Consider the following 27,226-nt stretch of genomic DNA (forward strand, 5'->3'; position numbering starts at 1 on the left):
TTGAACTCCTGACCTCAGATGACCTGCCTGGCTCGGCCACCCAAGGCGCTGGGATTACAGGCGTGAGCCACTGCACCCTGCCCAATTTTTTATTTTTTGCAAATATGGAATCTCACTCTGTTGTCTAGGATGGTCTTCAACTCCTGGGCTCAAGCATCCTCCCACCTTAACCTCCCAAAGTGTTGGGATAACAGGTGTGAGTTACTGAGCCCAGCCTTTGTCAAATTATTTTTAATGACCTTAACCAATTTTAAGCGTTCAGTAGTGTTTAAGTGTTGGTGTGTGTGAGTATGTGTGTATATGTATATATAATTTTTTTTTTGGAGACAGTCTTGCTCTTTCACCCAGGCTAGAGTGCAGTGGCTCGATCTCAGCTCACTGCAACCTCCACCTCCTGGGTTTAAGCAATTCTCATGCCTCAGCCTCCCGAGCAGCTAGGATTATAGGGTGCCACCACGCCCAGCTAATTTTTGTTTTTTTAGTAGAGATGGGGTTTCGCCATGTTGGTCAGGCTGGTCTTGAACTCCTGGCCTCGAGTGATCTGCCTGCCTGGTGTGTTAAGTATGTTCACATTGTTGTGTGACTGATCTCTAGAATGTTTTCATTTTATAAAACCAAAGCTCCATCCCTTAAACAGATCATTCCTCCCCACACTCCCTGTAACCACTATTTTACTTGCTATTTCTATGAATTAGAAATAGAGCAGGATTTGCCGGGCTTGGTAGCTCACGTCTAATCCCAGCACTTTGGGAGGCCGAGGCAAGCGGATCACCTGAGGTCAGGGGTTCGAGACCAGCCTGACCAACATGGCAAAACCTGTCTCTATTAAAAATACAAAAATTGGCCGGGCGCCGTGGCTCAAGCCTGTAATCCCAGCACTTTGGGAGGCCGAGACGGGCGGATCACGAGGTCAGGAGATCGAGACCATCCTGGCTAACACGGTGAAACTCCGTCTCTACTAAAAATACAAAAAACTAGCCGGGCGAGGTGGCGGGCGCCTGTAGTCCCAGCTACTCAGGAGGCTGAGGCAGGAGAATGGCGGGAACCCGGGAGGCGGAGCTTGCAGTGAGCTGAGATCCGGCCATTGCACTCCAGCCCGGGCTACAGAGCGAGACTCCGTCTCAAAAAAAAAAAAAAAAAAAAAAACAAAAATTAGCTAGGCGTGGTGGCACATACCTGTAGTCCCAGCTACTTGGAAGGCCAAGGCAGGAGAATTACCCAGGAGGTGGAGGTTGCAGTGAGCTGATATCACACCACTGCATTCCAGTCTGGGCGACAGAGCAAGGCTCCGTCTCAAAAAAAAAAGAGCAGGATTTATCTAGAATAGAGTGGAATCATACTGTAGTTTTTCTTTTAGTGACTGACTTACTTCACTTAGCATAATGTCCTCAAGTTTCGTCCATGTTGTAGCACGTGACGAGATCTTCTTCCTTTCTACCAACATCAGGCTCTCTCATGGTTCTAACTTCCTGTTCTCTTTTCTTGGAGTACCAACCGTCTGCTTCTCTCTCTACCAGTTTTCTGTTCGTCTGTCAAGTGTCAGCTCTTTGGTGGCAGTGCTTTGATTTCCCAAGCATTTCAGAATTTTTATTCCTGCCATGCTTTCCCCCACACCATTTCACCATGCATGCTTTCATGAAGTAATTATTTTATTTGAATCCTTTGCCTCTCTCCCCATGAAATTCCTTAGCTCTGTAGACAGGAATCAGATCTTTTCATCTTTGTTTTTCTGCATGTCATAATAATGCTTATGATACAGGAAACATTAACAAAAAAATGTGGATAGGCTGGGTGCAGTGGTTCACGCCTGTAATCCCAGCACTTTGGGAGGCCAAGGTGGGTGGATTGCCTGAGCTCAGGAGTTCAAGCCAGCCTGGCCAACGTGGTGAAACCCCATCTCTACTAAAAATACAAAAATTAGCTGGGCGTGGTGGTGTGTACCTGTAATCCCAGCTACTCGGGAGGTTGAGGCAGAAGAATCACTTGAACCTGGGAGGCAGAGGTTGCAGTAAGCCGAGATTATGCCACTGCATTCCAGCCTGGGCGACAGAACAAGACTCTGTCTCAAAAAGAAAAAAAAGCTGTGGATAGAATAGGTGAGTCGTACGGCATTCTGGATTCTATAGTCCGTAAAAGGAAGATGTGAGAGCTTTGATGTTAAATGCAAACTTCACACTCATCCTGTAGTTTTTAAACTCCAGTCAATGCCAGGCATGGTGGCTCATGCCTTTAATCCCAGTACTTTGGGAGGCCGAGGCGGGTGGATCACTTGAGGTCAGGAGTTTGAGACCAGCCTGACCAACATGGCAAAACCCCATCTCTACTAAAAATACAAAAATTAGCTGGGCGTGGTGGCATGCACCTGTAATCTCAGCTACTTGGGAGGCTGAGGCACGAGAATCACCTAGAAGGTGGAGGTTGCAGTGAGCTGAGATCGTGCCACTGCACTCCAGCCTGGGCAACAGAGCAAGACTTGATCTCAATAAATAAACAAACAAACTCCAGTCTATACATGCCTATTGCTGTCATTTGAATTCTGTATTGGCGAAATTATTTACTCTGGAATATTTCTTTTTTTTTTTTTGAGACGGAGTCTCGCTCTGTCGCCCGGGCTGGAGTGCAGTGGCGCGATCTCAGCTCACTGCAAGCTCTGCCTCCCAGGTTTACGCCATTCTCCTGCCTCAGCCTCCTGAGTAGCTGGGACTACAGGCACCCGCCACCTCGCCCTGCTAGTTTTTTGTATTTTTTAGTAGAGACGGGGTTTCACCGTGTTAGCCAGGATGGTCTCAATCTCCTGACCTCATGATCCGCCCGTCTCGGCCTCCCAAAGTGCTGGGATTACAGGCGTGAGTCACCGCGCCCGGCCTACTCTGGAATATTTCTACATGAGTAGACTCCTCCCTATGCAGTGAGAGATACTCCATTGAAGCCCAGTGTCTTTCAGCTTCTCATTGTGGTTTTTCTGCAGCATAAACTTGAATGTGATTTGCAGCAGAGGGAGGAAGAGATTGCTGAATTGCAGAAAGCTCTAAGTGACATGCAGGTCTGCCTCTTCCAAGAGCGGGAACATGTTTTGCGCCTCTACTCAGAAAATGACCGACTGAGAATCAGGTACCAAGCAGGAGAAGGGAAATGTTGGAGTTATAACTTTAAATTACTTGTATTTTATTTATTTATTTATTTATTTATTTATTTATTTATTTATTTATTTTGAGGCAGTCTCCATTGCCCAGGCTGGAGTACAGCGGTGCTATCTCGACTGCAGCCTCCGCCTCCTGGGTCAAGCGATTCTCATGCCTCAGCCTCTCAAGTAGCTGGGACCACAGGTGTGCGCTACAACGCCTGGCTAATTTTTGTATTTTTGTAGAGATGGGGTTTTGCCCTGTCAACCAGGCTGGTCTCGAACTCCTGGCCTCAAGTGATCTGCCCACCTCAGCCTCCCAAAGTGTTGGGATTACAAGCGTGAACCACCATGCCCAGCCCTTTAAATTACTTTTAGAAAGATGCATTTCTCCACATGAATTCTCTTAGGTTGTATTCCCTAGGAAATGGACTCTGAGATGGAGATTTGCCTTCAGGGCAGTTACTGGAGAAGCTCTCTGGAATAATAGCTATGAGCAGATTTGGGCAGGGGTAGAATACGAATGGATACAATGGGAACAGAAGCCTTAGCCAACCCCGTAGGGAGCACCAAGGATAGGGTGGTCTTTCGGCGGCAAAGGACTCAGACTTTTGTGTCCCCCCATTGACCAGTCATAGGATGCAGGCTGTCCCCAGGGAGGGTGTGTAAACGTCGGGGAGGAAGCCCCCTTCAGCCAAGTGTAATTTTTAGAGAAGAGCTGAGCTCCTGGGAGATAAATGTCGTGATCATGAGGGGGAATCTGAGCAGTACACTACGTGTTCCCTTACAGTGCGTTTCCGTGTGTGTGTGCTGGGAGTGGGAGGGGAAAATACACAGAACCAAAAGTTTACCATTTTAGCCGTCTGAAGTGTACGATTCAATGGCATTAAGTATATTCACATTGTTGCACAACTGTCACCAGCGTTGAACTCTAGAACATTTTCATATTCCTAAACTGAAATTGTATACCATTCAACAGTAACTCCCACCTCCCCGTTACCCCAGTTCCTGGAACACGCCCTTCTACTTTTCGTCTCTATGAATTTGACTATTTCAGGTACCTCACGTAAGTGGAATCATACAATATTTGTTATGTCAGGCTTATTTCACTTAGCATAATGTCTTCAAGGTTCATCCATGTGGTAGCATGTGTCAGAATTTTCTTGCTTTTTAAGACTGAACAATATTCCATTATATGTACGTACCACATTTGGTTTGTCCATTCATCCACCAGTGGATCTCAGCTCACTGTAACCTCCGCCTTCCAAACTGAAGCGATCCACCCACCTCAGCCTCCTGAGTAGCTGGGACTACAGGTGTGTACCAACATGCCTGGCTAATTTTTTTTGTAATTTTCGTAGAGACAGGGTTTTGCCATGTTGCCCAGGCTGGTCTCCAACTTCCAAGCTCAAGTGATCTGTCTGCCTCAGCCTCCCAAAGTGCTAGGATTACAGGTGTGTGCTACTGTGCCCGTCCGAGACCTTACTTTTAATTCTTTTGTGTATATACCCAGAAGTAGATCATATGGTAATTCTGTTTTTGTGTTTTTGAGTAACTGCCATACTATTTTCTATAGTGGCTATACTGTTTTATATTCCCACCAGCAGTGCACAAGGGTTTGAGTTTCTCCACATCCTTACCAATACTTGTTATTTTCTTTTTTTTTTTCCTTTAAGCCTTTTTTTTTTTTTTTTTTTTTGAGACAGGATCTCACCCAGGCTGGAGTGCAGTGGCATGATCTTGGCTCACTGCAGCCTTTACCTACCTCCTAGGCTCAGGTGATCCTCACACTTCAGCCTCCAAGTAGCTGTGACTACGTGCATGTGCCGCCATGCCCAGCTATGTTTTTTTTTTTTTTTTTTTTTGTAGAGACAAGGTTTCACCATGTTTCCCAGGCTAGTCTCAAACTCCTGAGCTCAAACAGTCCTCCTGCCTCAGCCTCCCAAAGTGCTGGAATTACAGGCATGAGCCACCGTGCCTGGCCAACACTTGTTATTTTCTGGGTTTTGTTTTTTTGGAGACAAGGTCTTGCTCAGTCAACCAGGCTGGAGTGCAGTGGCATGATCACAGCTCACCGCAGCCTCAACCTCCCAGGCTTGGATGAGGTTGGGGGCAACCTCAGCCTCCTAATTAGTTGGGACCACGGGTGTGCACCACAGTGCTTGCCTAATTTTTGTGTTTTTTGAAGAGATGGGGTTTCACCGTTTTGCCCAAGCTGGTCTCAAACTCCTGGGCTCAAGCAATTTGCCCACCTTTGCCTCCCAAAGTGTTAGGATTACAGGCTTGAGCCGCTGTGCCCAGCCTTATTTTCTGTTTCTTTGATAGTAACCGTCTGAATGGGTGTGAGGGAGTCCCATTGTGGTTTTGATTTGCATCTTAAAATCTCGAGCGTCTTTCCTGTGCCGTTTATATATCTTCTTTGGAGAAGTGTTGATTCGGATCTTTTGCCCATTTTAATAATTGGGTTGTTTTTGTTGTTGCTGAGACAGGGTCTCGCTCCGTCGCCCGGGCTACAGTGAGTGGCGTGATCACGGCTCACTGCAGCCTCTGTCTGCTGGGCTCAAGCTCTCCTCCCATGTCAGCCTCCCGAGTAGCTGGGACTACAGGCATGTGCCACCACGCCTGGCTAATTTTTGTATTTTTGGTAGAGTCGGAGTTTTGCTATGTTGCCCAGGCTGGTCTCAAACTCCTGAGCTCAAGTGATCCTCTCACCTCACCCTCCCAAAGTGCAGAGATTACAGATGTGAGCCACGGTGCCTGGCCATAGAAGTTCTTTATATATTCTGGATACTAAACCTTTATTAGACATACAGATACATGCAAATATTTTCTCCCATTCCATAGATTGCCTTTTTATTTTCTCCTTTTTTTTTTTTTTTTTTTTTTAGAGGCAGGGTATCGCTCTGTCAGCCAGGGTGATCCTCCTGCCTTAGCCTCGGGAGTAGCCGGGACTATAGGCGTGCACCACTATGCCTGGTTAATTTATTTTCTTTTTTTCATTTTTTTTGTAGAGACAGGAGGATCTCACTATATTCCTCAGGCTGGTCTTAAACTTCTGGCCTCAAGTGATCCTCCTGCCTCAGCCTCCCAAAGGAATGAGCCACCATGCCGAGCAAGGCGTTTTTAATTTTATGAAGTTCAATTTATGTATTTTTTTTCTTTTGTTGCTTCTGCTTTTGGTATCACATCGAAGAAATCATTGCCAAATTCATTGTCAGGAAGCTTTGCTCCTATGTTTTCTTCTGAAACTTTTATTATTTTAGCTCTTATGTCTAGGTCTTTGATCCATTTTGAGTTAATTTTTGAATATAGCATTAGGTAAGGTTCCAACTTCATTCTTTTGCATGTGGATGTCCAGTTTTCTCAACATCATTTGCTTTTTTTTTTTTTTTTTTTTTTTTGAGACGGAGTCTGGCTCTGTCGCCCAGGCTGGAGTGCAGTGGCTGGATCTCAGCTCACTGCAAGCTCCGCCTCCCGGGTTCCCGCCATTCTCCTGCCTCAGCCTCCCGAGTAGCTGGGACTACAGGCGCCCGCCGCCTCGCCCGGCTAGTTTTTTGAATTTTTTAGTAGAGACGGGGTTTCACCGTGTTAGCCAGGATGGTCTCGATCTCCTGACCTTGTGATCCGCCCATCTCGGCCTCCCAAAGTGCTGGGATTACAGGCTTGAGCCACCGCGCCCGGCCTTCTCAACATCATTTGTTGAAAAGATTTAGCCACATGGTTTATTTTTATTTATTTATTTATTTATTTATTTATTTATTTATTTATTTTGAGACAGGGTCTTTCCCAGTCACCCAGGCTGGAATGTAGTGGCATGATCTCCGCTCACTGCAACCTCCGCCTCCCGGGCTCAAGTGATCCACCTGCCTCATCCTTCCAAGTAGCTGGGACTACAGATATGAGCCAACACACCTGACTAATTTTTGTATTTTTTGTGGAGAGAGGGTTTTTCCATATTGCCCAGGCTGGTCTTGAACTCCTGAGCTCAAGCAGTCCGCCCTCCTCAGCCTCCCAAAGTGCTGGGATTCCAAGTGTGAGCCACCGTGCCCAGCCTCACCACATGGTTTTGTTGGTGTCCCGCCGTCAGGTGCTCCATTTTTAGCGGGATCTAGTAGCATGGCAGAAGCTGGTTTTCAAATGTGACGTCATTCTCAGCTGTAGACGGCGTGGTCTTGCGGCAGATTCTCAGATTCTTGTAGTGTTGCTTGCCGTAAACTCCGGTTGGTACCTTGTGCCACCACAGACACCATAGGATCTGCCGAGTTACATGTCCCAAGCCGCAGCGCGTCCTTTCAACTCTGGGCCGCGCTGAAAGCTCGCCTTCTGTGTCAGTTGGTACGTGGGTCAGAGCAGTGTTCCAAAATACGGACTATGTTGTCTTCAGAGCCTGAAGACTCCTTTCAGGCATTATGCTTCCTTCTCGGTGTAGCAGGTACCAGATTAAATAATTTGATCTTTACTTCGGAGGGAATATCCTGGCATACCTAGATCACAGCCTTAAAGACTTGACTGATGTGCTTCGTGAGGTTCATCTCCAACCCTCTGGAGCACACGTATCTTACCAAAGGTTCCAGTGCACTTGCTGTTTCTTGTTCATGCAGTCTGATTAAGTGCAATATCATCAGTAGTGAGCTCCTGGCAATCTGTAGTGTAGCCAGATCCAGATTCTTTTTTGTTTGTTTATTTTCGTTTGTTCGTTTGTTTGTTTTTGAGATGGAGTCTTACTCTGTCACCCAGGCTGGAGTGCAGTGACGTGATCTCGGCTCACTGCAACCTCTGCCTCCCGGATTCAAGTGATTCTCCTGCCTCAGCCTCCCGAGTAGCTGGGACTACAGGTGTGCATTACCATGCCCGGCTAAGTTTTGTACTTTTTAGTAGAGATGGGGTTTCACCATCTTGGTCAGGCTGGTCTCGAACTCCTGACTTTGTGGTCCACCTGCCTCAGCCTCCCAAAGTGCTGGGATTACAGGTGTGAGCCACCACGCTGGCCCAGATTCTTTTACACTGTATTGACAGAGAGTAAAAGCATTAACATGGCCTTGGGAAAGACTATAAACGTACACCATTGTCCACATCACATGATGTGAACTGCCTCTGGTCTTTTGAGGGGTAGGAAGGAATGCATTTGCCTAATTACTCGCCACTTACCATGTGCCTGAGACTAAGTAATTCTGTTCTAGCAAAGGTCCTACACCTGGCACCATGCCTGAAATTGGGGCCTACTTGGTGGTAGTCTGCTGTTATCCCCAGAATCCACCTGGTTTTGTATAGGCCATACTGAGGAATGAAACGAGGCTTTGGTAAGGACCTCCACCTCTGCATTCTTTAGGTCTTTATTGATCATCTTGACTGGGTAGGGAGGGGCAGTTTCAGAGGCTTTCACTTAGCTTACCCCGGAAGCCAAGAAGCTAATTTGGAGGTACTGCCCCCTACCTCGTATGTCCATTTTAATCATTTGGGAACTGAAGAAATGAACATTGATTTGGTGGATCCCATAGACCTGCTGTGAGCTGGACATGCCCAAATTCCATTTATTCCACGGTCCCCACATGCCCCAGTGCCATGATGATGCTTCAGGTTATCTGGTATCAGTGTCAGTTTGGACCCTGTATCCAGCAATCCTTAAAATGCCCAGGTCTTTCCTTTTCCCCAGTATATAGTTACTTGAATAAATGGCTGTAGACCCTTTGGAGGATGTGGGGAATCATTACCATGAATATCTACTCTGTGGTGTCACAGGGTCTTACCTTCTAGGAGTTCGAGCCTCTTCTTTAGGTAATTGTCACTGGGACTTAAAACTGACTTGAGGCCGGGCGCGGTGGCTCACGCCTGTAATCCCAGCACTTTGGGTGGCTGAGGCGGGCAGATCACGAGGTCAGGAGTCCAAGACCAGCCTGGCCAACATGGTGAAACCCCGTCTCTACTAAAAATGCAAAAATTAGCCGGGCGTAGTGGCACATGCCTGTAGTCCCAGCTACTTGGGAGACTGAAGCAGGAGAATTGCTTGAACTCAAGAGGCGGAGGTTGTGGTGAGCCGAGATGGCGCCATTGCACTCCAGCCTGGGTGACAGCGAGACTCTGTCTCAAAAAAACAAAAAACAACAAAAAAAAAGTACTTGGGCCTGAAAAATGAGTCAGAGATTGTGATTTTGTACGGGGAGCAGCCCTCAGCCTCTTTTCCATCTTTGACTTATCTTTTATTGTTTAAGCTATTCTCTGTTGACTACCCATCTCCCTTGCTGAAACGCCATGTTCTGTAAACCATCTCCATGTCACTGGCTCTGAAATCCCCTTTTATGTTTTTTTTAAATTAATTAATTTTTTTTTTTTTTTTTTTTTTGAGACAGAGTCTTATTCTGTCACCCAGGCCGGAGTGCAATGGTGCAATCTTGGCTCACTGCAACGTCCACCTCCCAGGTTCAAGCGATTCTTGTGCCTTAGCCTCCTGAGTAGCTTGGATTACAGGTGTGCGCCACCATGCCCAGCTAATTTTTGCATTTTAGTGGAGACCGGGGTTTCACCGTGTTGGCCAGGCTGGTCTCGAACTCCTGACCTAAGGTGATCCGCCTGCCTTGGCCCAAAGTGCTGGGATTATAGGCATGAGCCACCACACCAAGCCTGAAATCCCTTTTTAGCGTTTGCTTCGTTGGTCCAGTCCGGACGTCAGCTATCTTAGGTCGAGTTCTCTGGGAAACAGACTGTGCAGTGGAGATTTGCTTGCAGGAATTTTATTGGGAAGTGAGGGAACTTAAACTGGGACTCAGTTGCAGCAGGCCTCGTCCAGCACCACAGGGGTCTCTGAAGCTGGGATCGCTCTTCAGAGATATCCTGAACTGAGGCAAGGGGATTGGATTTTTGTGTTCCCTCATTGACCAGGCACTGGATATGGGCTGTCCCTGAGGAATGAGAGGCAGTTCCCTTGGCTGGAGATTCAACTACAAGCTATCAGCAGGCAGCATTCCTGGCAAATGGCAGAATGAGCCATCAGCCCTGAAGAGGAAGATCTGAGCAGTGCCCCTCAGCAGCCGCTACAGTTCCCTTTTAGAGTTAGCTGAGAAGGGCCGGGCGCGGTGGCTCACGCCTGTAATCCCAGCACTTTGGGAGGCCGAGACGGGCGGATCACGAGGTCAGGAGATCGACACCATCCTGGCTAACACGGTGAAACCCCGTCTCTACTAAAAATACATTTAAAAAAAATTAGCCGGACACGGTGGCGGGCGCCTGTAGTCCCAGCTACACGGGAGGCGAGGCAGGAGAATGGTGTGAACCCGGGAAGCGGAGCTTGCAGTGAGTGGAGATGGCGCCACTGCACTCCAGCCTGGGTGACAGAGCAAAAAATAAAAAATAAAAAAAGAATGAGCTGAGAAGTGTCCTGGCCCCTGTTCTCTGAATGGAAATACCTGATGTTTTACAAAGTAGAGCTAAAGTCTGGATACATAACTATTCAATTTTAATTTGAGGTTACTGTTTTAATTTGAGGTTACTATTGTTTAAAAAAAATAGAAGGGAGATCCTTTAAACAGCAAGGGTTACTTACTTGGGACATTGAATAATATGTGCTTGCTTTCCATGAGAATTGCAGGGAGCTAGAAGACAAGAACAAGATTCAGAATCTCTTGGCTCTTGTGGGAACAGACGCTGGAGAAGTGACCTATTTTTGTAAGGAGCCTCCTCACAAAGTAAGTAATCTTTGGTGGAGCATGGTGAGTGTGGCTTCACAAATCACAGGCTAGGGCCCATCGTCAGAAGAACGTTAGTATTCGCTAGAGAAGGCAGGTGGAGAATTAGCCATCATAGTGCCTTGTTTGCCTGAGTTGTTAAAGCATTTTTCTTCAAAAACCTCAGGAAGTAGCATCGTTTACCCCATTTCACTGTGTAGAAACCTGAGGCACAGAGGGGTGGCTGTTTTAGCTGAGACAGAGAGGAAAGCAGGAGCAGACTGTGTGTGGGAGAAAGTTTTGATTCTTAAGTTTCTTTTTTAAATCTTTGTTTATACTGATTACAAATGATATCCATGGTCTTCATTAAAAACAGAGTATAGTAATCTATCATGTAAAAGTGGCAGGTTCTCATAATCCTATACCCCAGAGACAGTCCACTGTTAATACTTTGGTATACATACCTCCGTCTCTTTTTCCATTCCTGTAGAAATAGTTATGTGTCTGTGTATACTATTTCTATTTTTTCACTTCTGTAAACAGTTCCTGAGCGTTTTTATACATATCTGTATATGTATACTTCTGTTTCCTGAAGGTCCTTGGCCAAGAGCTACTTTTTTTTTTTTTTTTTTTTGAGACAAAGTCTCATTCTGTTACACAGGTTGGAGTGCAATGTGCAATCTCAGCTCACTACAACCTCCGCCTCCCGGTCTCAAGCACTCCTCCCACCTCAGCCTCCCAATCAGCTGGGGCTGCAGATGTGCACCACCACGCCCAGCTAATTTTTGTATTTTTTGTAGAGATGGGGTTTCACCATGTTGCCCAGGCTGGTCTGGAACTCCTGAGCGCAAGCAGTCTGCCCGTGTTGGCCTGCCAAAGTGCTGGGATTATAGGCGTGAGCCACCACACCCACCAAAGAGCTGCTTTTTTTTTTTTTTTTTTTTTTTTTGGAGTCTTGCTGTGTCACCCAGGCTGGAGTGCGGTGGCCGGATCTCAGCTCACTACAAGCTCCGCCTCCTGGGTTTACGCCATTCTCCTGCCTCAGCCTCCCGAGTAGCTGGGACTACAGGCGCCTGCCACCTCGCCTGGCTAGTTTTTTGTATTTTTTAGTAGAGACGGGGTTTCACCGTGTTAGCCAGGATGGTCTCAATCTCCTGACCTCATGATCCACCCGTCTCGGCCTCCCAAAGTGCTGGGATTACAGGCGTGAGCCACCGCGCCCGGCCAAAGAGCTGCTTTTTAAAAAAAAAAAAATAATAAAAATAAAAACAATTTAGAGCTGAGGTCTTGGCCTGTTGCCTAGGCTGGACTCACACTTCTGGGCTTAAGCACCATCCTTCCAAGTAGCCGGAACTACAGGGGTGCACCACTGTGCCCCAAGCTGTTCTTGGTTTTGTTTTTAATCATATATTACCAAATAGCCCTGGAATTTTATTTATGTATTTATTTATTTTTATTATTAATTTATTTATTTTTCAAGACAGAGTTTCACTCTTGTCACCCAGGCTGGAGTGCAATGGTGCGATTTTGGCTCACCACAACCTCCACCTCCTGGGTTCAAATGATTCTCCTGCCTCAGCCTCCCGAGTAGCTGGGATTACAGGCACCCACCACCATGCCTGGCTAATTTTGTATTTTTAGTAGAGATGGAGTTTCTCCATGTTGGTCAGGCTGGTCTTGAACTCCTGACCTCAGGTGATCTGCTCCCCCATCGACCTCCCAAATTGCTGGGATTACAGGCGTGAGCCACCATGCCCGGCCTTGTTTTTATTTTTTTTAGAAACAAAGTCTCATTCTGTTGCCCAGCTTGGAGTGCAGTGGAGCGATCATAGCTCACTGCAGCCTTGAGCTCCTGGGCTCCAGCGACCCTCCCACCTTAGCCTCCTGAGTAGCGGGGACCACAGGCACATGCCACCACACCCGGCCAACTTTTTTAAGTTTATATTGTCAACACAGGGTTTTATCCGGTTTGTTACTTTGCTTGTGTGGTCTCTCATATGTATGACATCCTTATATAATCATATCAGTTTTGACAAATTTAACTTACAGCGTTCAATCTGCAGAACTAAGGCTGAAAAATAAAACATTACGTTTATAGGAAGGCTACTTCAATACCAGTGTTTGCTTCCTTAGGTCACCATTCTCCAAAGGACTATCCAGGCTGTAGGTGAACGTGAGCAGAATGAATCTTCAGCTTTCAAAGCAGGTAACAAACATATAACCTATTAGAAATTCTCATCAATGCAGAATTGAAAATCACAGGGCAGGCTGGGCACGGTGGCTCATACCTGTAATCCCAGCACTTTGGGAGGCTGAGGTGGGTGGATCACCTGAGGTCAGGACGTCGAGACCAGCCTGGCCAACATGGCAAAACCGATGTAAACACAAAAAATTAGCCAGGCATGGTGGCAGGTGCCTGTAATCCCAGTTTGGGAGGCTGAGGCAGGAGAATTGCTTGAACCCAGGAGGCGGAGTTTGCAGTGAGCCGAGATCACACCAATGCACAACAGAGTGAGACTCTGTCTCCAAAAAAAAGCACAGTGTACACAATTGGAAATGTTTTCCCTACTGTACAGTGATAATTGATGTTCATAATGATGCCTTTGGTGGTCTAATGTCTTAATGAGCTTCTTGAACCATCCAAGAAATTAAATTTTGCTCAGTTCAATTGTGTCTTTTTGTTTTGTTTTGTTTTGAGATGGAGTTTTGCTCTTGTTGCCCAGGCTGGAGTGCAGTGGCGTGATCTCCGCTCACTACAGCCTCTGTCTCCCAGATTCAAGTGATTCTCCTACCTCAGCCTCCCCAATAGCTGGGATTACAGGCACGCACCCCATACCTGGCTAATTTTGTATTTTTAGTAGAGAGGGAGTTTCTCCATGTTAGGCTGGTCTCAAACTCCTGACCTCAGGTGATCCGCCTGCCTTGGCCTCCCAAAGTGCTGGGATTACAGGCGTGAGCCACCGCACCTGGCCTGCTCAGTTCAATTTTTAGCATTCCTTATCTTTAAAATAACCTTGCCTTTTGAAAATTGTGTGATATGTCATAACCAAAATGTTTAAGTTTTGTTTTTCTTATTCCTTATTCTGTTTGATTGATTGATTGGTTGATTGAGACAGGCTCTGTCACCCAGGCTGCAGTACAGTGGTATGAGCACGGTTTACTGTAACCTTGAACTCCTGGACTCAAGTGACCCTCCCACCTCAATCTCCTGAGTAGCTGGGACGACAGGCATATGCCACCACACCTGGCTAATTTATTGTATTTTACCTTATTTTGTGTTGGGAGGGGTTCTCACTGTGTCACTCAGGCTGGTTTTGAACTCGTGGCTTCAAGTGATTGTCCTGCTTTGGCCTCCCAAAGCACTGGGATTACAGGCATGAGCCACAACACCTGGCCTTATTCTGATTAAATAGTATTTTACTAAGAAAGTAGACACAACTATTTTAGTGATTGATTCTAAGGAAAATTTAGTGGTTGATTCTGCCAGAAGATGAGTAGGATTATTTAGGTGACATCTTGCAGAGTTCCCTGACAGATTCCTGTTTGAAAAGTTAAGCACTGGCCGGGCGCGGTGGCTCAAGCCTGTAATCCCAGCACTTTGGGAGGCCGAGGCGGGCGGATCACAAGGTCAGGAGATCGAGACCACAGTGAAACCCCGTCTCTACTAAAAATACAAAAAATTAGCCGGGTGCGGTGGCGGGCGCCTGTAGTCCCAGCTACTCAGGAGGCTGAGGCAGGAGAATGGCGGGAACCCGGGAGGCGGAGCTTGCAGTGAGCCGAGATCGCGCCACTGCACTCTAGCCTGGGCGACAGAGCGAGACTCCGTCTCAAAAAAAAAAAAGTTAAGCATTGTGGTTATGGTGTTTCCCGTCGTCTTCCTTTCCGTCCCTCACAGGTAAACGAATCTGAACTCCCTGGCGCGGGAAATGCGGATGCTTCGATAGCAGACAGAAAAGCCGGGTAAAACCTTCTTGACGGATTTTGTTTTCCATTTTAGATCCTAAAATAAGCAAAAGAAGACCATCGCGCGAGAGAAGAGGAAGTTCTGAACATTACCAAAGAGACGTGCAGACACTCATCCTGCAGGTAAAGAATGTGTTTTGGCAGACCCAGGTGGCTTTTATCCACAAGTTTGGCTTTATATAACGTACCTGCAGTATCGTGTGATAAGCATCTCCTTGCACACAGGTTCCTTCTAAGCCTCATGTGACTGAGAAAATTGAGATTGTTCCTCATTTCCAAGAGCTTTATTTTAAAACCATCCTTTTCTATTTGAACATGCTAAAAGTGCTACTCTAAACCTTCAGTTCAATGTACTAAGCCCCGTCCACCAAAACCATTACAAAGTAGGAATCCACTGGCCTGGGGATATACCGAGATTGCAGAGGGAAGCTTGTCTATGCTGACAGATCAACGTTTGGTGGTATATTCATTTATTTAGTGCTTAGGTTCTAAAGTCTAGGAAAGTAATGAACTATTCTCTTACCTCCTGGTTATTATGTATCATTTGGAACCATGATTGTTCATCTGATTGCACTGAAGTTTCTGTCCTTACTAGGTTAAATCTCTGTTGATTTAATGACAGTTTGTACCTTTGGCTACTATCTCCATGTGGAGTCGTGATAGCCAGACACAGAGAAGGAAATTACCTTATATTCATTTTGCTGTACTTTTTGAAACAAAAAACCAAGAGTCATTTTGCTTCTGGGCAGGAAGGGTGTCTTAAAGGGAGGCAGTCAAGGGAGATAGTGAAAAGCCAAAAATCACAGGGTAGGGGAAACGATTTTGTAGCTTTGTTTGTGTGATGTAGATGCTGGGTTTCGTTTGGACAAAGAATCTACTCTTGTATAGCTTAACCCCATTTATAAGACATTAAGAAGAACTGGGCCGGGCATGGTAGTGCCTGTAATCCCAGCACTTTGGGAGGCCGAGGCTAGATGATTGTTGGAGCCCAAAAGTCCGAGACCAGCCTGGACAACATGGTGAGATCCCATCTGTACAACCCAAAAGTCCAAGACCAGCCTGGACAACATAGTGAGATCCCATCTCTACAACCCAAAAGTCCGAGACCAGCCTGGACAACATAGTGAGATCCCATCTCTACAACCCAAAAGTCCGAGACCAGCCTGGACAACATAGTGAGATCCCATCTCTACAACCCCAAAGTTCCAGACCAGCCTGGACAACATAGTGAGACCCCATCTCTACAAAAAATAAAAATAAAATTAGCTGGGTGTGGTGGGACACACCTGTAGTCCTGGAGGCTGAGGCAGGGAGGAATGCCTGAGCCCATGGGGTTGAGGCTGCAGTGACCTATGATCACGCCCCTTGCACTCCAGCCTGGGGGACAGAGCAAGACCTTGTCTTGAAATGAACAAGAGGATTAGGAGTGAGATTTTTTTGTTTGTTTTTTAATTTTTCTGGAGAAAGGCTCAGTTTTCCTAGAGGTATGAAGTAAGTGGAAGTAGGGTTGGATTCCTCACCCCTTTTTGGCCTGTCTAGGTGGAAGCACTGCAGGCTCAGCTGGGAGAGCAGACCAAACTTGCTCGAGAACAAATTGAAGGGCTCATGGAGGATAGACGGATTCACCTTGAGGAAATACAAGTTCAGCACCAGAGAAATCAGAACAAAATCAAAGAGCTAACCAAAAAGTGAGTGTCTAAGAAAGCTGAACCTAACAGGTATTTTATTTTTCTGAGTGACTTAAAAGTTAGCGTTTTGTACTTGAACAACAGCAGGTCATAGAACTAAAGGGAACCTTGAAAAAATTGTCTTCCTCAGAAACCCCTGGTTCTACGTAGGTGAGTATCTCGCTGTTCCAGGCATGCCGTTGAAGAGCTGATGAGTATTTCATGTGCTCCTGTTAATCTACTGTGGCATTTTAGCTTCTGGTGGTTAAGAAGCGTTCTTAGGCCGGGCTCACGCCTGTAATCGCTCATGCCTGGACGACAGAGTGAGACCCTGTCTCAAAAAAAAAAAGTGTTCTTTTATCCACTGATATATACACTGTCTGACTCAGTGTCGTAGAGCCCTTTTCTTTTGTTTGCCCCTTCACGAATATGGAAAACATGAGTTTACATATCTACACCAAAAAACTGCACACTCAGTGTTTTAATCGGAACTCTGCCAGTGCTTTTATCTAGCGACGTGTTGTCATTTTTGTCTTCTATGAAATTTCTGTCCCAAGAAAGGCAGGATTGTATTTTTTTCTAACAGATTGAGTTGGCATAGTGTATTCTTGGTTATCAGAATACTCATATAGCTTTGGGATTTTGAACTGTAAATATCTCTGATGTATGAAACAGCACGATACATATTGTACGATCTCAATCTCATAAAATGGGGTGTCGTGTCTGCATACACGCAGGAACTAGAGCGTCCTGTAAACTTTACAGTTTATAAACTGTAAAGCGATTCTGATTGTGGATGACTTTGTTCTTTGCTTCTTATGTGTTTTAGTTTCCTATAATGCACGTACTTTTAAAAAATAAAAGTTATTTTTAAAATCTGAAAAAATAAAAACAAAAAATGGCCAACTCTGTCCTCATTGTTTTTGTTCCTAACCTGCTTACCTTTCTTTACCTCTCTGCAGTCTGGCTTCACCCCCCCATTTTATTAAACACGCCCTTTCTGGAGTTCACCCCCATTTTATCAAACACGCCCTTTCTGGGGTTCACCCCCCCATTTTATTAAACACGCCCTTTCTGGGGTCACCACTGACCTCTTAACTTTTTTATTTTGTTTTAGAGACTAAGTCTCACTCTGTCGCCAGGCTGGAGTGCAGAGGCTGATCCCGGCTCCCTGCAACCTCTGCATCTCAGGTTCAAACGATTCTCCTGCCTCGGCCTTCCAAGTAGCTGGGATCACAGGCGCCGCCACCACACCCAGCTAATTTTGTAAATTTAGTAGAGACGGGGTTTCACCGTGTTAGCCAGGCTGGTCTCGAACTCCTGACCTCTGGTGGTCCACCCGCCTCAGCCTCCTAAAGTGCTGGGATTACAGGCGTGAGCCACCGCGCCCAGCCCTGGCCGACCTCTTAACTTCTGAGACCAGTTATATCTCTGTTCAGTCCTTATTATACGTAGTATCTTCTTGCATGTTTGGCATCACAGATCAGCCCCTCCTTGTAATTCATTTCCCTTGATTTCTGCAGCACCTGTCTTTCTTGGTTCTTCTACCCGTTAACCCCTTCACCCTTTTGCCTAGTTCCAGTGGCCAGACCTAATGCCATAAGGACATTCTCAGTTGAATGTGTTTGATTTACCACTACTGAAACCACACAGTTTGTTTCTCCCAATAAATACTCCCATCCCCATCTTAAACCTACTACTTCTTTCTTCTTTTCATTTAGTTTCACGACATCACATGTATTCGGTTTCCCAGGCTTGAAACCACAGAATCATCTTCAGCTCTTAACTTTCTTATTCCTTAATTCCAAACCCTATGGATTGTGGGCCTAAAAACCCTCTCAAGTCCTTTCTCTGCTCTCTGATACAGGCAGTTCTACATGGATCACAGCATACACACAAGCAAAGCTGTTTCTGATGCTGTAGAACTTGTGTTAACTTGTCAGATCTTCATGATTTAGTACTTCCGTGTCTTATTCCTAGGAATGGTCCATACTTACGCAGGCTGTGTGTGAATATCCCTGTAGTCCTTCTAATCATATAACCTGAAGTTAGCACTCAGGAAAGTATCTCCTCTCTGATTGTTTTGTTTTGTTTTTTCCAGTAAAGACAGGGTCTTACTCTGTTGCCCAGACTGGAGTGCAGTGGCGTGATCATAGCTCACTGCAGCCTTGAGCTCCTGGACTCGAGCAACCCTCCTGCCTCAGCCTTCCAAGTAGCTAGGATTACAGGTGCATACCACCAAACCTGGCTTATTTTTATTATTTTTTGTAGAGATGGGGTCTCGCTGTGTTGCCCAGGCTAGTCTCGAACTCCTGGCTTCAAGCAATCCTCTCACTTCAGCCTCCTGAAGCACTGAGATTACAAACATGAGCCACTGTGCCCAGCCCTGAACTCTCATTCTTAGTACATTAATTCAAACTCTATTCCTTTGTTTAAATTGTTCCTATTGCTGATCCTTTGTGTTTTTTTTTGTTTTTTTTTTTTTTTTTGAGACAGAGTCTCGCTCTGTCGCCCAGGCTGGAGTGGAGTGGCACAGTCTCGGCTCACTGCAAGCTCTGCCTCCTGGGTTCACGCCATTCTCCTGCCTCAGCCTCCCAAGTAGCTGAGACTACACGTGCCCGCCACCACACCCAGCTAATTTATTATTATTATTATTTTTTGTATTTTTAGTAGAGACGAGGTTTCACCATGTTAGCCAGGATGGTCTCGATCTCCTGACCTCGTGATCCACCCGCCTTGGCCTCCCAAAGTGCTGGGATTATAGGCGTGAGCCACCGCACCCAGCCTTTTGTGTTCTTATATCTTTCTCACTACTATGAATTAGTTCCTCTATTAGTAATTATCAACTGCTTAAAAATATTTGATAGTCTCCATTTACCTTATGATAAAGTCCTGATATCTTAGCATGAATTTTTAGGAACGTCATCATCTGACACCAAATAAACCTTCAGCCTCAGCTCCTCCCCTGTTGCTGTAGTTCGCCTTGTGCGTCAGCCAGACTAATCATAACAGCTGTTGTTTATCGGACATTTGTTACGCGGCAGCACCTTCTGACACTTCCTTCTTAGTAGAGACAGGGTTTCACCATGTTAGCCAGGCTGGTCTCGATCTCCTGACCTCAGGTGATCCGCCCACCTCAGCCTCCCGAAGTGTTGGGATTATAGGCGTGAGCCACCGTGCCCAGCCTGCTATGTCTCTTTTAACATAGTATAATGTGTTTGCATTGGGCCAGTATTTCTCTATCTTCATTTTTATTTTTACTGTTTTTGCACTTAAGTAGCAAAAACTTAAGCATCTTGACTTTTCATTGGGTTTTGTTTTTAAGGGACAGATATTTTTAAATTGTCACAGTAATTTGTAATTTTATATCTGTTTTCCAGAATATCAATAACCTTCCTTGTTTAGCATTATCTTCATATCTGAGCACGTGATCAGTTCCTTCCATTAGACAGATCTTCCTAAGAAGAAATCCAAGGCCATTAATGACTGCCCTTCGGGTGTCACTTTCAAGCTACTTGTATTTTAACAAGCCCATACTTTCCCCGTTTGAGATTGAGAACGTAACGTAAGACAGATTAAAATAACTCATTGAAAGTGAGAGAGATCCGTGTGGTAACTGAGTGAAATCTCTCTGTCTTTATATATGTGCACACATACCTGCCTGTATACTTCATCTTGTGACATTTACTGTGTGCTTGGCACTATGCTACCATTTTCCTCGTATCTGTGTGCCCTTTTACTCATGAAAATAAGTGGATCTGACATTATTTGTTCAGTAGAAAACTGTAGTGATTGCTTCATGGTATTTAATACTCTTGCAAGCAGTTAGATCATTCAGTATAGCATTTTTCTAGGGGATAATGTTAAACTGATGAGTTGCTAACTTCCAAGGATATTGTTTTTTAAAGATAGAAACATTGTCTATTTCTAAATTTCAGGAAAGGGTCGTCAAGAATCTGTTAACTGCCTGTGTATGTCCAGTAGTTAGTATTATCCTTGACAATCTCATGGCATTGGGGCAAAAATAAGCAGTAAATAAGGTATATGCTTTCTCTCAGGGTGGGAAAAAGTGCATGTTGACAGTTAAAATGTGACAGAGGAGCAAGTATTGAATTATAAGACAAGCGAACATTAACACTGGGATGGAATTTCAGAGAATGGAGGAATTAAAATAGGCTAAAGTTGTTGAAAATGACTTCGTACAGGAAGTTGATTTTTTTTTTTTTTTTTTTTTTTGAGACGGAGTCTCGCTCTGTCGCCCAGGCTGGAGTGCAGTGGCCGGATCTCAGCTCACTGCAAGCTCCGCCTCCCGGGTTCACGCCATTCTCCTGCCTCAGCCTCCCGAGTAGCTGGGACTACAGGCGCCCACAACCGCGCCCGGCTAATTTTTTGTATTTTTAGTAGAGACGGGGTTTCACCGTGGTCTCGATCTCCTGACCTTGTGATCCGCCCGCCTCGGCCTCCCAAAGCGCTGGGATTACAGGCGTGAGCCACCGCGCCCGGCCCAGGAAGTTGATTTTTTAAAAAGGAGGCCAGGTGCAGTGGTTCCCACTTGTAATCCCAGTATTTTGGGAGGCTGGGGCGAGAGGATTGTATGAGCCCAGGAGTTCCAGACCAGACTAGCCTAGGGAACATAGCAAGACCCCGTCTCCACACACACACACAAATTTTTAATGAGCTGGCAAACGCCCTGGGAGGTGGTCCCAGCTGCTTAGGAGGCTGGGACAGAAGGATTGCTTGAGCCCAGGAGGTCAGGGCTGCTGTGAGCCATGGTTGTGCCTCTGCACTCCAACCTAGGTGACAGAGCAAGACCCTGTCAAAAACAAAAAGTTCTTTTTAAAATAAACAGGCCGGGCGCGGTGGCTCAAGCCTGTAATCCCAGCACTTTGGGAGGCCGAGACGGGCGGATCACGAGGTCAGGAGATCGAGACCATCCTGGCTAACACAGTGAAACCCCGTCTCTACTAAAAATACAAAAAACTAGCCGGGCGTAAAACTAGCCGGGCGAGGTGGCGGGCGCCTGTAGTCCCAGCTACTCGGGAGGCGGAGGCAGGAGAATGGCGTGAACCCGGGAGGCGGAGCTTGCAGTGAGCTGAGATCCGGCCACTGCACTCCAGCCTGGGCCACAGAGCGATACTCCGTCTCAAAAAAAAATAAAATAAAATAAACAAAGGATAAGATTTTGATACAGGCAGTTCTACATGGAGCACAGCATACACAAAAGCAAAGCTGGTTTTGATACTATAGAATTTGTATTAACTTGTCAGAACACCATGATTTAGTTCTTCCTTGTCTGATTCCTAGGAATGGTCCATACTTATGCAGGCTATGTGTAAATATCCCTGTAGCCCTGTAGTCCTTCTAATCATGAGCACTCAGGGAAATACCTGTAAAGACCAGTCTGTGAACCAGTGCGCATGGGTAGATACATTATACTTTGCCCAGTAAAACCTGTAAGATTGCCAGTGATCCGATTTTTACAACCGCTAATATTTTACAAAATTTATATATTACACAATTTTAAAAAGAGCCATTCTCTTCCATTTTGGAATGATCCTTGCTTTCAGGTGTGCTGTGTGTGCATCCTCATGTCTGCATTTGTACTTTCGTTCCTAGTCTTCACCACACCCAAGAGCTGCTCTATGAAAGCACCAAAGATTTTCTGCAACTCAGATCTGAAAACCAAAGTAAAGAGAAGTCATGGATGCTTGAAAAAGATAATCTGATGTCAAAGATTAAGCAATACCGGGTGCAGTGTAAGAAGAAAGAAGATAAAATTGGAAAAGTGTTGCCCGTTATGCATGACAGTCATCATGCTCAAAGTGAATACATTAAGGTAATGTCCTTATGTCTTAAATAAGTTATTTATTTTTCTGGGAGAGTTGAAGGAATTCCAAAGAACCTACAGTTTGTAACGTAAGGTCCATTCAGTGCGGAAAGCTCTGGTAGCAGCTGCCTCAAGAACTAGGTTTCGAAGAACAGCTGATCATTATAGCGCTTAGGGATTTAAAATATTAGCCTTGTTCATTCATTCATTCATTCATTCATTCATTCAGCAAATACTTACTGCACTGCTGGCCGGGCACAGCGGCTCACGCCTGGAATCCCAGCACTTTGGGAGGCCAAGGCGGGCAGATCACGAGGTCAGGAGTTCAAGACCAGACTGGCCAACGATGGTGAAACCCCATCTCTGCTAAAAATACAAAAAAAATTTAGCTGGGCGTGATGATGGGCGCCTGTAATCCCAGCTACTTGGGAGGCTGAGGCAGGAGAATTGCTTGAACCCGGGAGGCGGAGGTTGCAGGGAGCCGAGACCACACCACTGCGCTCCAGCCCTGGTGACAGTGCGAGAGTCCGTCTCACAAAAAAAAAAAAACAACAAACAAAAAACAGAAAACACAAATATTTACTGCACTCCTGCTATGGGTTAGGCCCTAGAGTTACAGTAACCTAAACAAGGTCTGTCCTCATGGTATTTACGTTTTAATGGTGAGAAAAAACAGAAACATTAACAAATAACTAAGAAAATTATAGATTAGGGCGGGTGCGATGGCTCACACCTGTAATCCTGGTACTTTGGGAGGCCAAGGCGGGTGGATCACCTGAGGTCAGGAATTCGAGACCAGCCTGACCAACATGGTGAAACCCCGTCTCTACTAAAAATACAAAAATTAGCCGGGCGTGGTGGCAGGTGCCTGTAATCCCAGCTACTCGGGAGGCTGAGGCAGGAGAATCACTTGAACCCAGGAGGCAGAGGTTGCAGTAAGCCAAGATCATGCCACTGCACTCCAGCCTGGGTGACAAAGTGAGACTCCGTCTCAAAAAAAAAAAAAAGGCTTTAGGAGGTCGAGGTGGGCCGATCACAAGGTCAGGAGTTCGAGACCAGCCTGGCCAACACACTGGAACCCTGTCTGTACTAAAAATACAAAAAATTAGCTGGGCGTGGTGGTGGGTGCCTGTAATCCCAGCTACTTGGGTAGAGACTGAGGCAGGAGAATCGCTTGAACCTGGGAGGCAGAGGTTGCAGTGAGCTGAGATCGCGCCACTGCACTGCAGCCCAGTAACAGAGCAAGACTCCGTCTCAAAAAAAAAAAAAAAGAAAATTATAGATTATAAAAATGTGGTGTTAAGGGAGTAAAAGAATTACATGAAGATTATATGTAGTTGCCGGAAGTCTGTTGTATTAACAGAAGGAACGCACAGGGACACTGTCTCATATCTGGTGTTTTTGCTGAGACCTGAAAAATGGGACTAAGCTTGCCATACAGACCTTGAGGAAGAACATCCCTGGCAGAGGGAAAAGCAAGTCTATATGCCCTGGAGTATGTTCAAGGAAATGGACGGCTGTCGTCGTGGGTGTAGAGGAGTGAATAAGGCGGAAGTGGATGCCCTTTAAGAAGCCAGGGTTGGCAGCAGCCAGTCGTGGAGGGCCGTGTGCATCACGGTACAGAGTGTGAACTTAGCCCTCAACAGTGTTAGGCCTTTGAAGGACTGTGTGAAAGAAGTAACATGATCTGATTTGGGTTTTTAAAAGATCATTTTAACTGCTCAATACAGCATGTATAGTAAGTGTTGTTGTTAATAATTCTTCCTTTTTAAAAACATATATTGTAATGTCTTACTTGGGACAGCTTCTGAGGTCCATTATCTGACTCTTCCCAGAGCCAAAAATATTTGTTTGAATTTCTACTCTGTACACATTAGAAACGGGGCTTACGAAACTGGTCTAGAAGTAGGAGATTTTCAGATGTTCCTCAAAGTTCCTTGTCGTCTGGTTCCTTAACTCACTTTGTACCTCTGGAAATCCCTTCTTTTCTTTCTTTCTTTCTTTGCCTAAGTGCTACTTGAATTACCTAAACTGTAGAACTGAGTGTTCATAGTTTTTGTCCCTTTGACTTGCAGTCCCTAAAAGATAAGTTAGTCCAAGAGAAAAAGCTGTCTGGTATGTACCAAGAGCAGTGCATTTCCTTAGAAGAGGAACTTGCCCGAATTCGTGAGGAAGAGGGAATGAGGAGAGAGATCTTCAAGGTACAAAATTATCTTCCATTTACAACGGAGTAGGAAGCGCCGACGGCTGGGGAAAACGCTTCCCTCCCCTTCATAAATGCCTCCCCGTTCCCCGTGTTTAGGATCGCACTAACAAGATGGGGAAGCGTTTACAGGTAATGACAAGACGCTATGAGGCACTGGAGCGTCGACGGATCTTGGAAGTAGAAGGCTTTAAGACAGATATTAAGGTTCTCCGACAGAAACTGAAAGACTTGGAGCAAATGTTGTATAAGGTAATTGCTGGGCCTGGATTGCCACAAGGGAGAAAAGAGGTGTAAGTGAGGGAACGTGGTCACGAGGCTCCTCAAAAGAAGGATGTGTTGTTTCCGTGCTGACAGACACTAACAGATCACCGTCTGGAAGCCTCCCTGAAAATCAATTCAAATACATGCTAGAGGGAAAATAAAAATACCCTGAAATCACTGAATGATTGCATCATTAATACTTCGATGTGAGCTAAACGTAACGGAAATTGTCATCCCTCCTAATTCAAGAAGCAGATTAAACAATCATGTCTATTTTGCAGTTGGGGAAAGTGGGTAATTGATTGATAGAGTGATTTTTTCCGGCAGACACAGTTCTTTAGAATACAAGTTGCCTCAAGAGCCTTCTTCATGAGATTTAGCCAGTTAGCCTGAGCTCCAAACAAGCTTAGTTACAGAAAAGAGGAGAGGCCTGCTTTCATTCTGTGACAAATTTACCAGCGGTGTTGCTTATCCTGGCCTGTCTTACTCCTCTTTCATTGTTCATTGATCTCTAGCTCAAGGCTCCTTTATTGTACGGGAAGGATGTTCATGGGATTTCTGCTTTAATTCTACATTTTCCTTCTTTAGTTAGCCACTGAACAAACTAAGGATGGCATTTATCCTGTGTACTCAAAATCTCATAAAAAGGAGCTAACAGAGCTGTGTCTTTTTGACCGACATCTCTCCCCTGGCATATGCCATAATCATTTCTTTCTTTCTTTTTTTTTTTTTTCCAAATCCCTAGGCAACAATTAATGTCCGGGCAAACCAGGATCTTGCCATTCTGTGTGAGGTCCGTGACAGCAATAGACGGGCACATAAGATACAAGGAGAACTGAAGAATCTTAAGTCGAAAGTGTTTGGTCTGGAGAATGAACTGAGACTCTGTTGATGTCTACTTTTGGAAATGGCCCCCATTTAGAAGAGGTGTGCTCCTTGAAACCTGAGGACAAGGTCATCTGCTGCCAGAAAATGGAAACCTGAGTTGACTAGAGTGATGGTGTTGATTATTATGAAGACAGGGTGAAGAATCAGGGACCACTAGGAAAGCTTTTCTCGCAGGCTCAGCTTGCTTTATCATTTTTGCTGTCCTTTTAACATTTGTGGGGAGTAGGGGCCTGGTCCTGAATGACCTGGAGGCTTTCATTATTTATCCCGTCTGTATCAACAGGTTTTTGTGTTTTAGAAGACAGTGATGATAAAAACTTAGGAGGAAGGTATTTTGCAGTGAGCTTGGTGGAGTGTCCGTGGGAAGAATACTTTCCCTGAAGAGAGAGACGCACGGACAGAGGCTGCGGTTTTCCTGAGCTGGGGGAGAAGGCAGCACATCGCAACCTGTTCCATTGGAATAGGCGCTCATTCTGCTATTTCACCTTCCGTCGTGAGCAGAGCCTGAATTACGTTTCTGGGCAGTTTCATGGTGTTTCACCAGAGGGCACTAGAGACTCAAACAAAATGTCCATCTGGAAAAATTAAGGAGACACTTTGGCAAGGGTGAATGAAACTAAAATGATCCTTGTTTGGAAAGTTTGATATTTTTATCAGTAACACGGCTTTTGAAAAATTATGTATAGATTTTAAATTAACTATTTTCAATAAAATATTTCATTCAAAAGATTCTCTTTGAGTTTTCTGTAACTTCTTCTCAATACTATGTCCATGCTTCGTTAATGACTCACGCAACTCAGTTTACTTTTTTGTTCCATGGCCTCTGCAGTTTTGTGCAAGTGTACAAGTTTTTTTGGGGTTTTTTGAGACAGAGTTTCACTCTTATCACCCAGGCTGGAGTGCAGTGGCGTGATCTCGGCCCACTGCAGCCTCCGCCTCCCGGGTTAAAGTGATTCTCCTGCCTCAGCCTTCCAAGTAGCTGGAATTACAGACACTCACCAGCATGCTCTGCTAATTTTTGTATTTTTGTTTGTTTGTTTGTTTAGTAGAGACAGGGTTTCACCATGTTGGCCAGGCTGGTCTTGAACTCCTGACCTCAGGTGATCCACCCACCTCAGCCTTCCAAAGTGCTGGGCTAACAGGCGTGAGCAACCATGCCCAGCCCACAAGTTTTTTTAAACGACTCCTTTGAAATCATCTAGTGTTGGAGATAACAAAGTAGCACAAAGGGGATGACAATAAAACTTTATCCGTTTTTAGGCAAATTGCATTTGGGACAAAATAATTGTTTCCATACCCAGAAAGCCTCTTGGTAGTAAGTTGGTCTTTGCTTAAGATAGCATCTTTCTGATTTACCCAGGACAAAGGAGAGAACCCAGGTTTTCATATTTACAATTGTTAACGATGTGTAAAGGAAGGTGGTGATTGTACTGCGGGCAGAAGCTATTACTTTTCTTGAAAAAGTCTGTGATAGCAGATCAGTTTTTTCCATTGATAAACTGGGACAAACATTCTCAGAGTGCCCTGTTCCCAGGCCTTAGAGAGATGTACGGGAGTGGATGATTCTTCCTTCTGTCCTGATACTTAGGGAATTGGCTTTTCCTGACCATTACTTTTGTTGTTGCTGGCAAAACA

At 45.4% G+C, this 27,226-nt stretch overlaps 1 protein-coding gene across 9 annotated transcripts in view; it reads left to right on the plus strand.

Moving 5' to 3' along the window:
* The window catches only part of CCDC77 (coiled-coil domain containing 77), a 38,866-nt gene extending 12,548 nt beyond the window's left edge, over positions 1–26,318 (plus strand). For 3 of the 9 annotated variants that reach the window (XM_077953247.1, XM_077953249.1, XM_077953248.1), the window contains 10 exons: positions 2,969–3,111; positions 3,216–3,326; positions 10,704–10,800; positions 12,913–12,985; positions 14,777–14,865; positions 16,282–16,430; positions 22,026–22,245; positions 24,312–24,437; positions 24,539–24,691; positions 25,449–26,318. In XM_077953247.1, coding sequence (XP_077809373.1) covers positions 2,969–3,111; positions 3,216–3,326; positions 10,704–10,800; positions 12,913–12,985; positions 14,777–14,865; positions 16,282–16,430; positions 22,026–22,245; positions 24,312–24,437; positions 24,539–24,691; positions 25,449–25,595 — 1,308 coding nt within the window. In that variant the 3' untranslated portion in view covers positions 25,596–26,318. The remainder of the gene's footprint in view (positions 1–2,968; positions 3,112–3,215; positions 3,327–10,703; positions 10,801–12,912; positions 12,986–14,776; positions 14,866–16,281; positions 16,431–22,025; positions 22,246–24,311; positions 24,438–24,538; positions 24,692–25,448) is intronic. The other 6 variants (XM_015150708.3, XM_015150710.3, XM_015150709.3 and 3 more) reach the window with 3 other exon arrangements.
* Positions 26,319–27,226: the final 908 nt, after the last annotated feature.

The sequence above is a fragment of the Macaca mulatta genome, chromosome 11 (genome assembly GCF_049350105.2).
Source record: "Macaca mulatta isolate MMU2019108-1 chromosome 11, T2T-MMU8v2.0, whole genome shotgun sequence".
Taxonomy (NCBI): Eukaryota; Metazoa; Chordata; class Mammalia; order Primates; family Cercopithecidae; genus Macaca; species Macaca mulatta.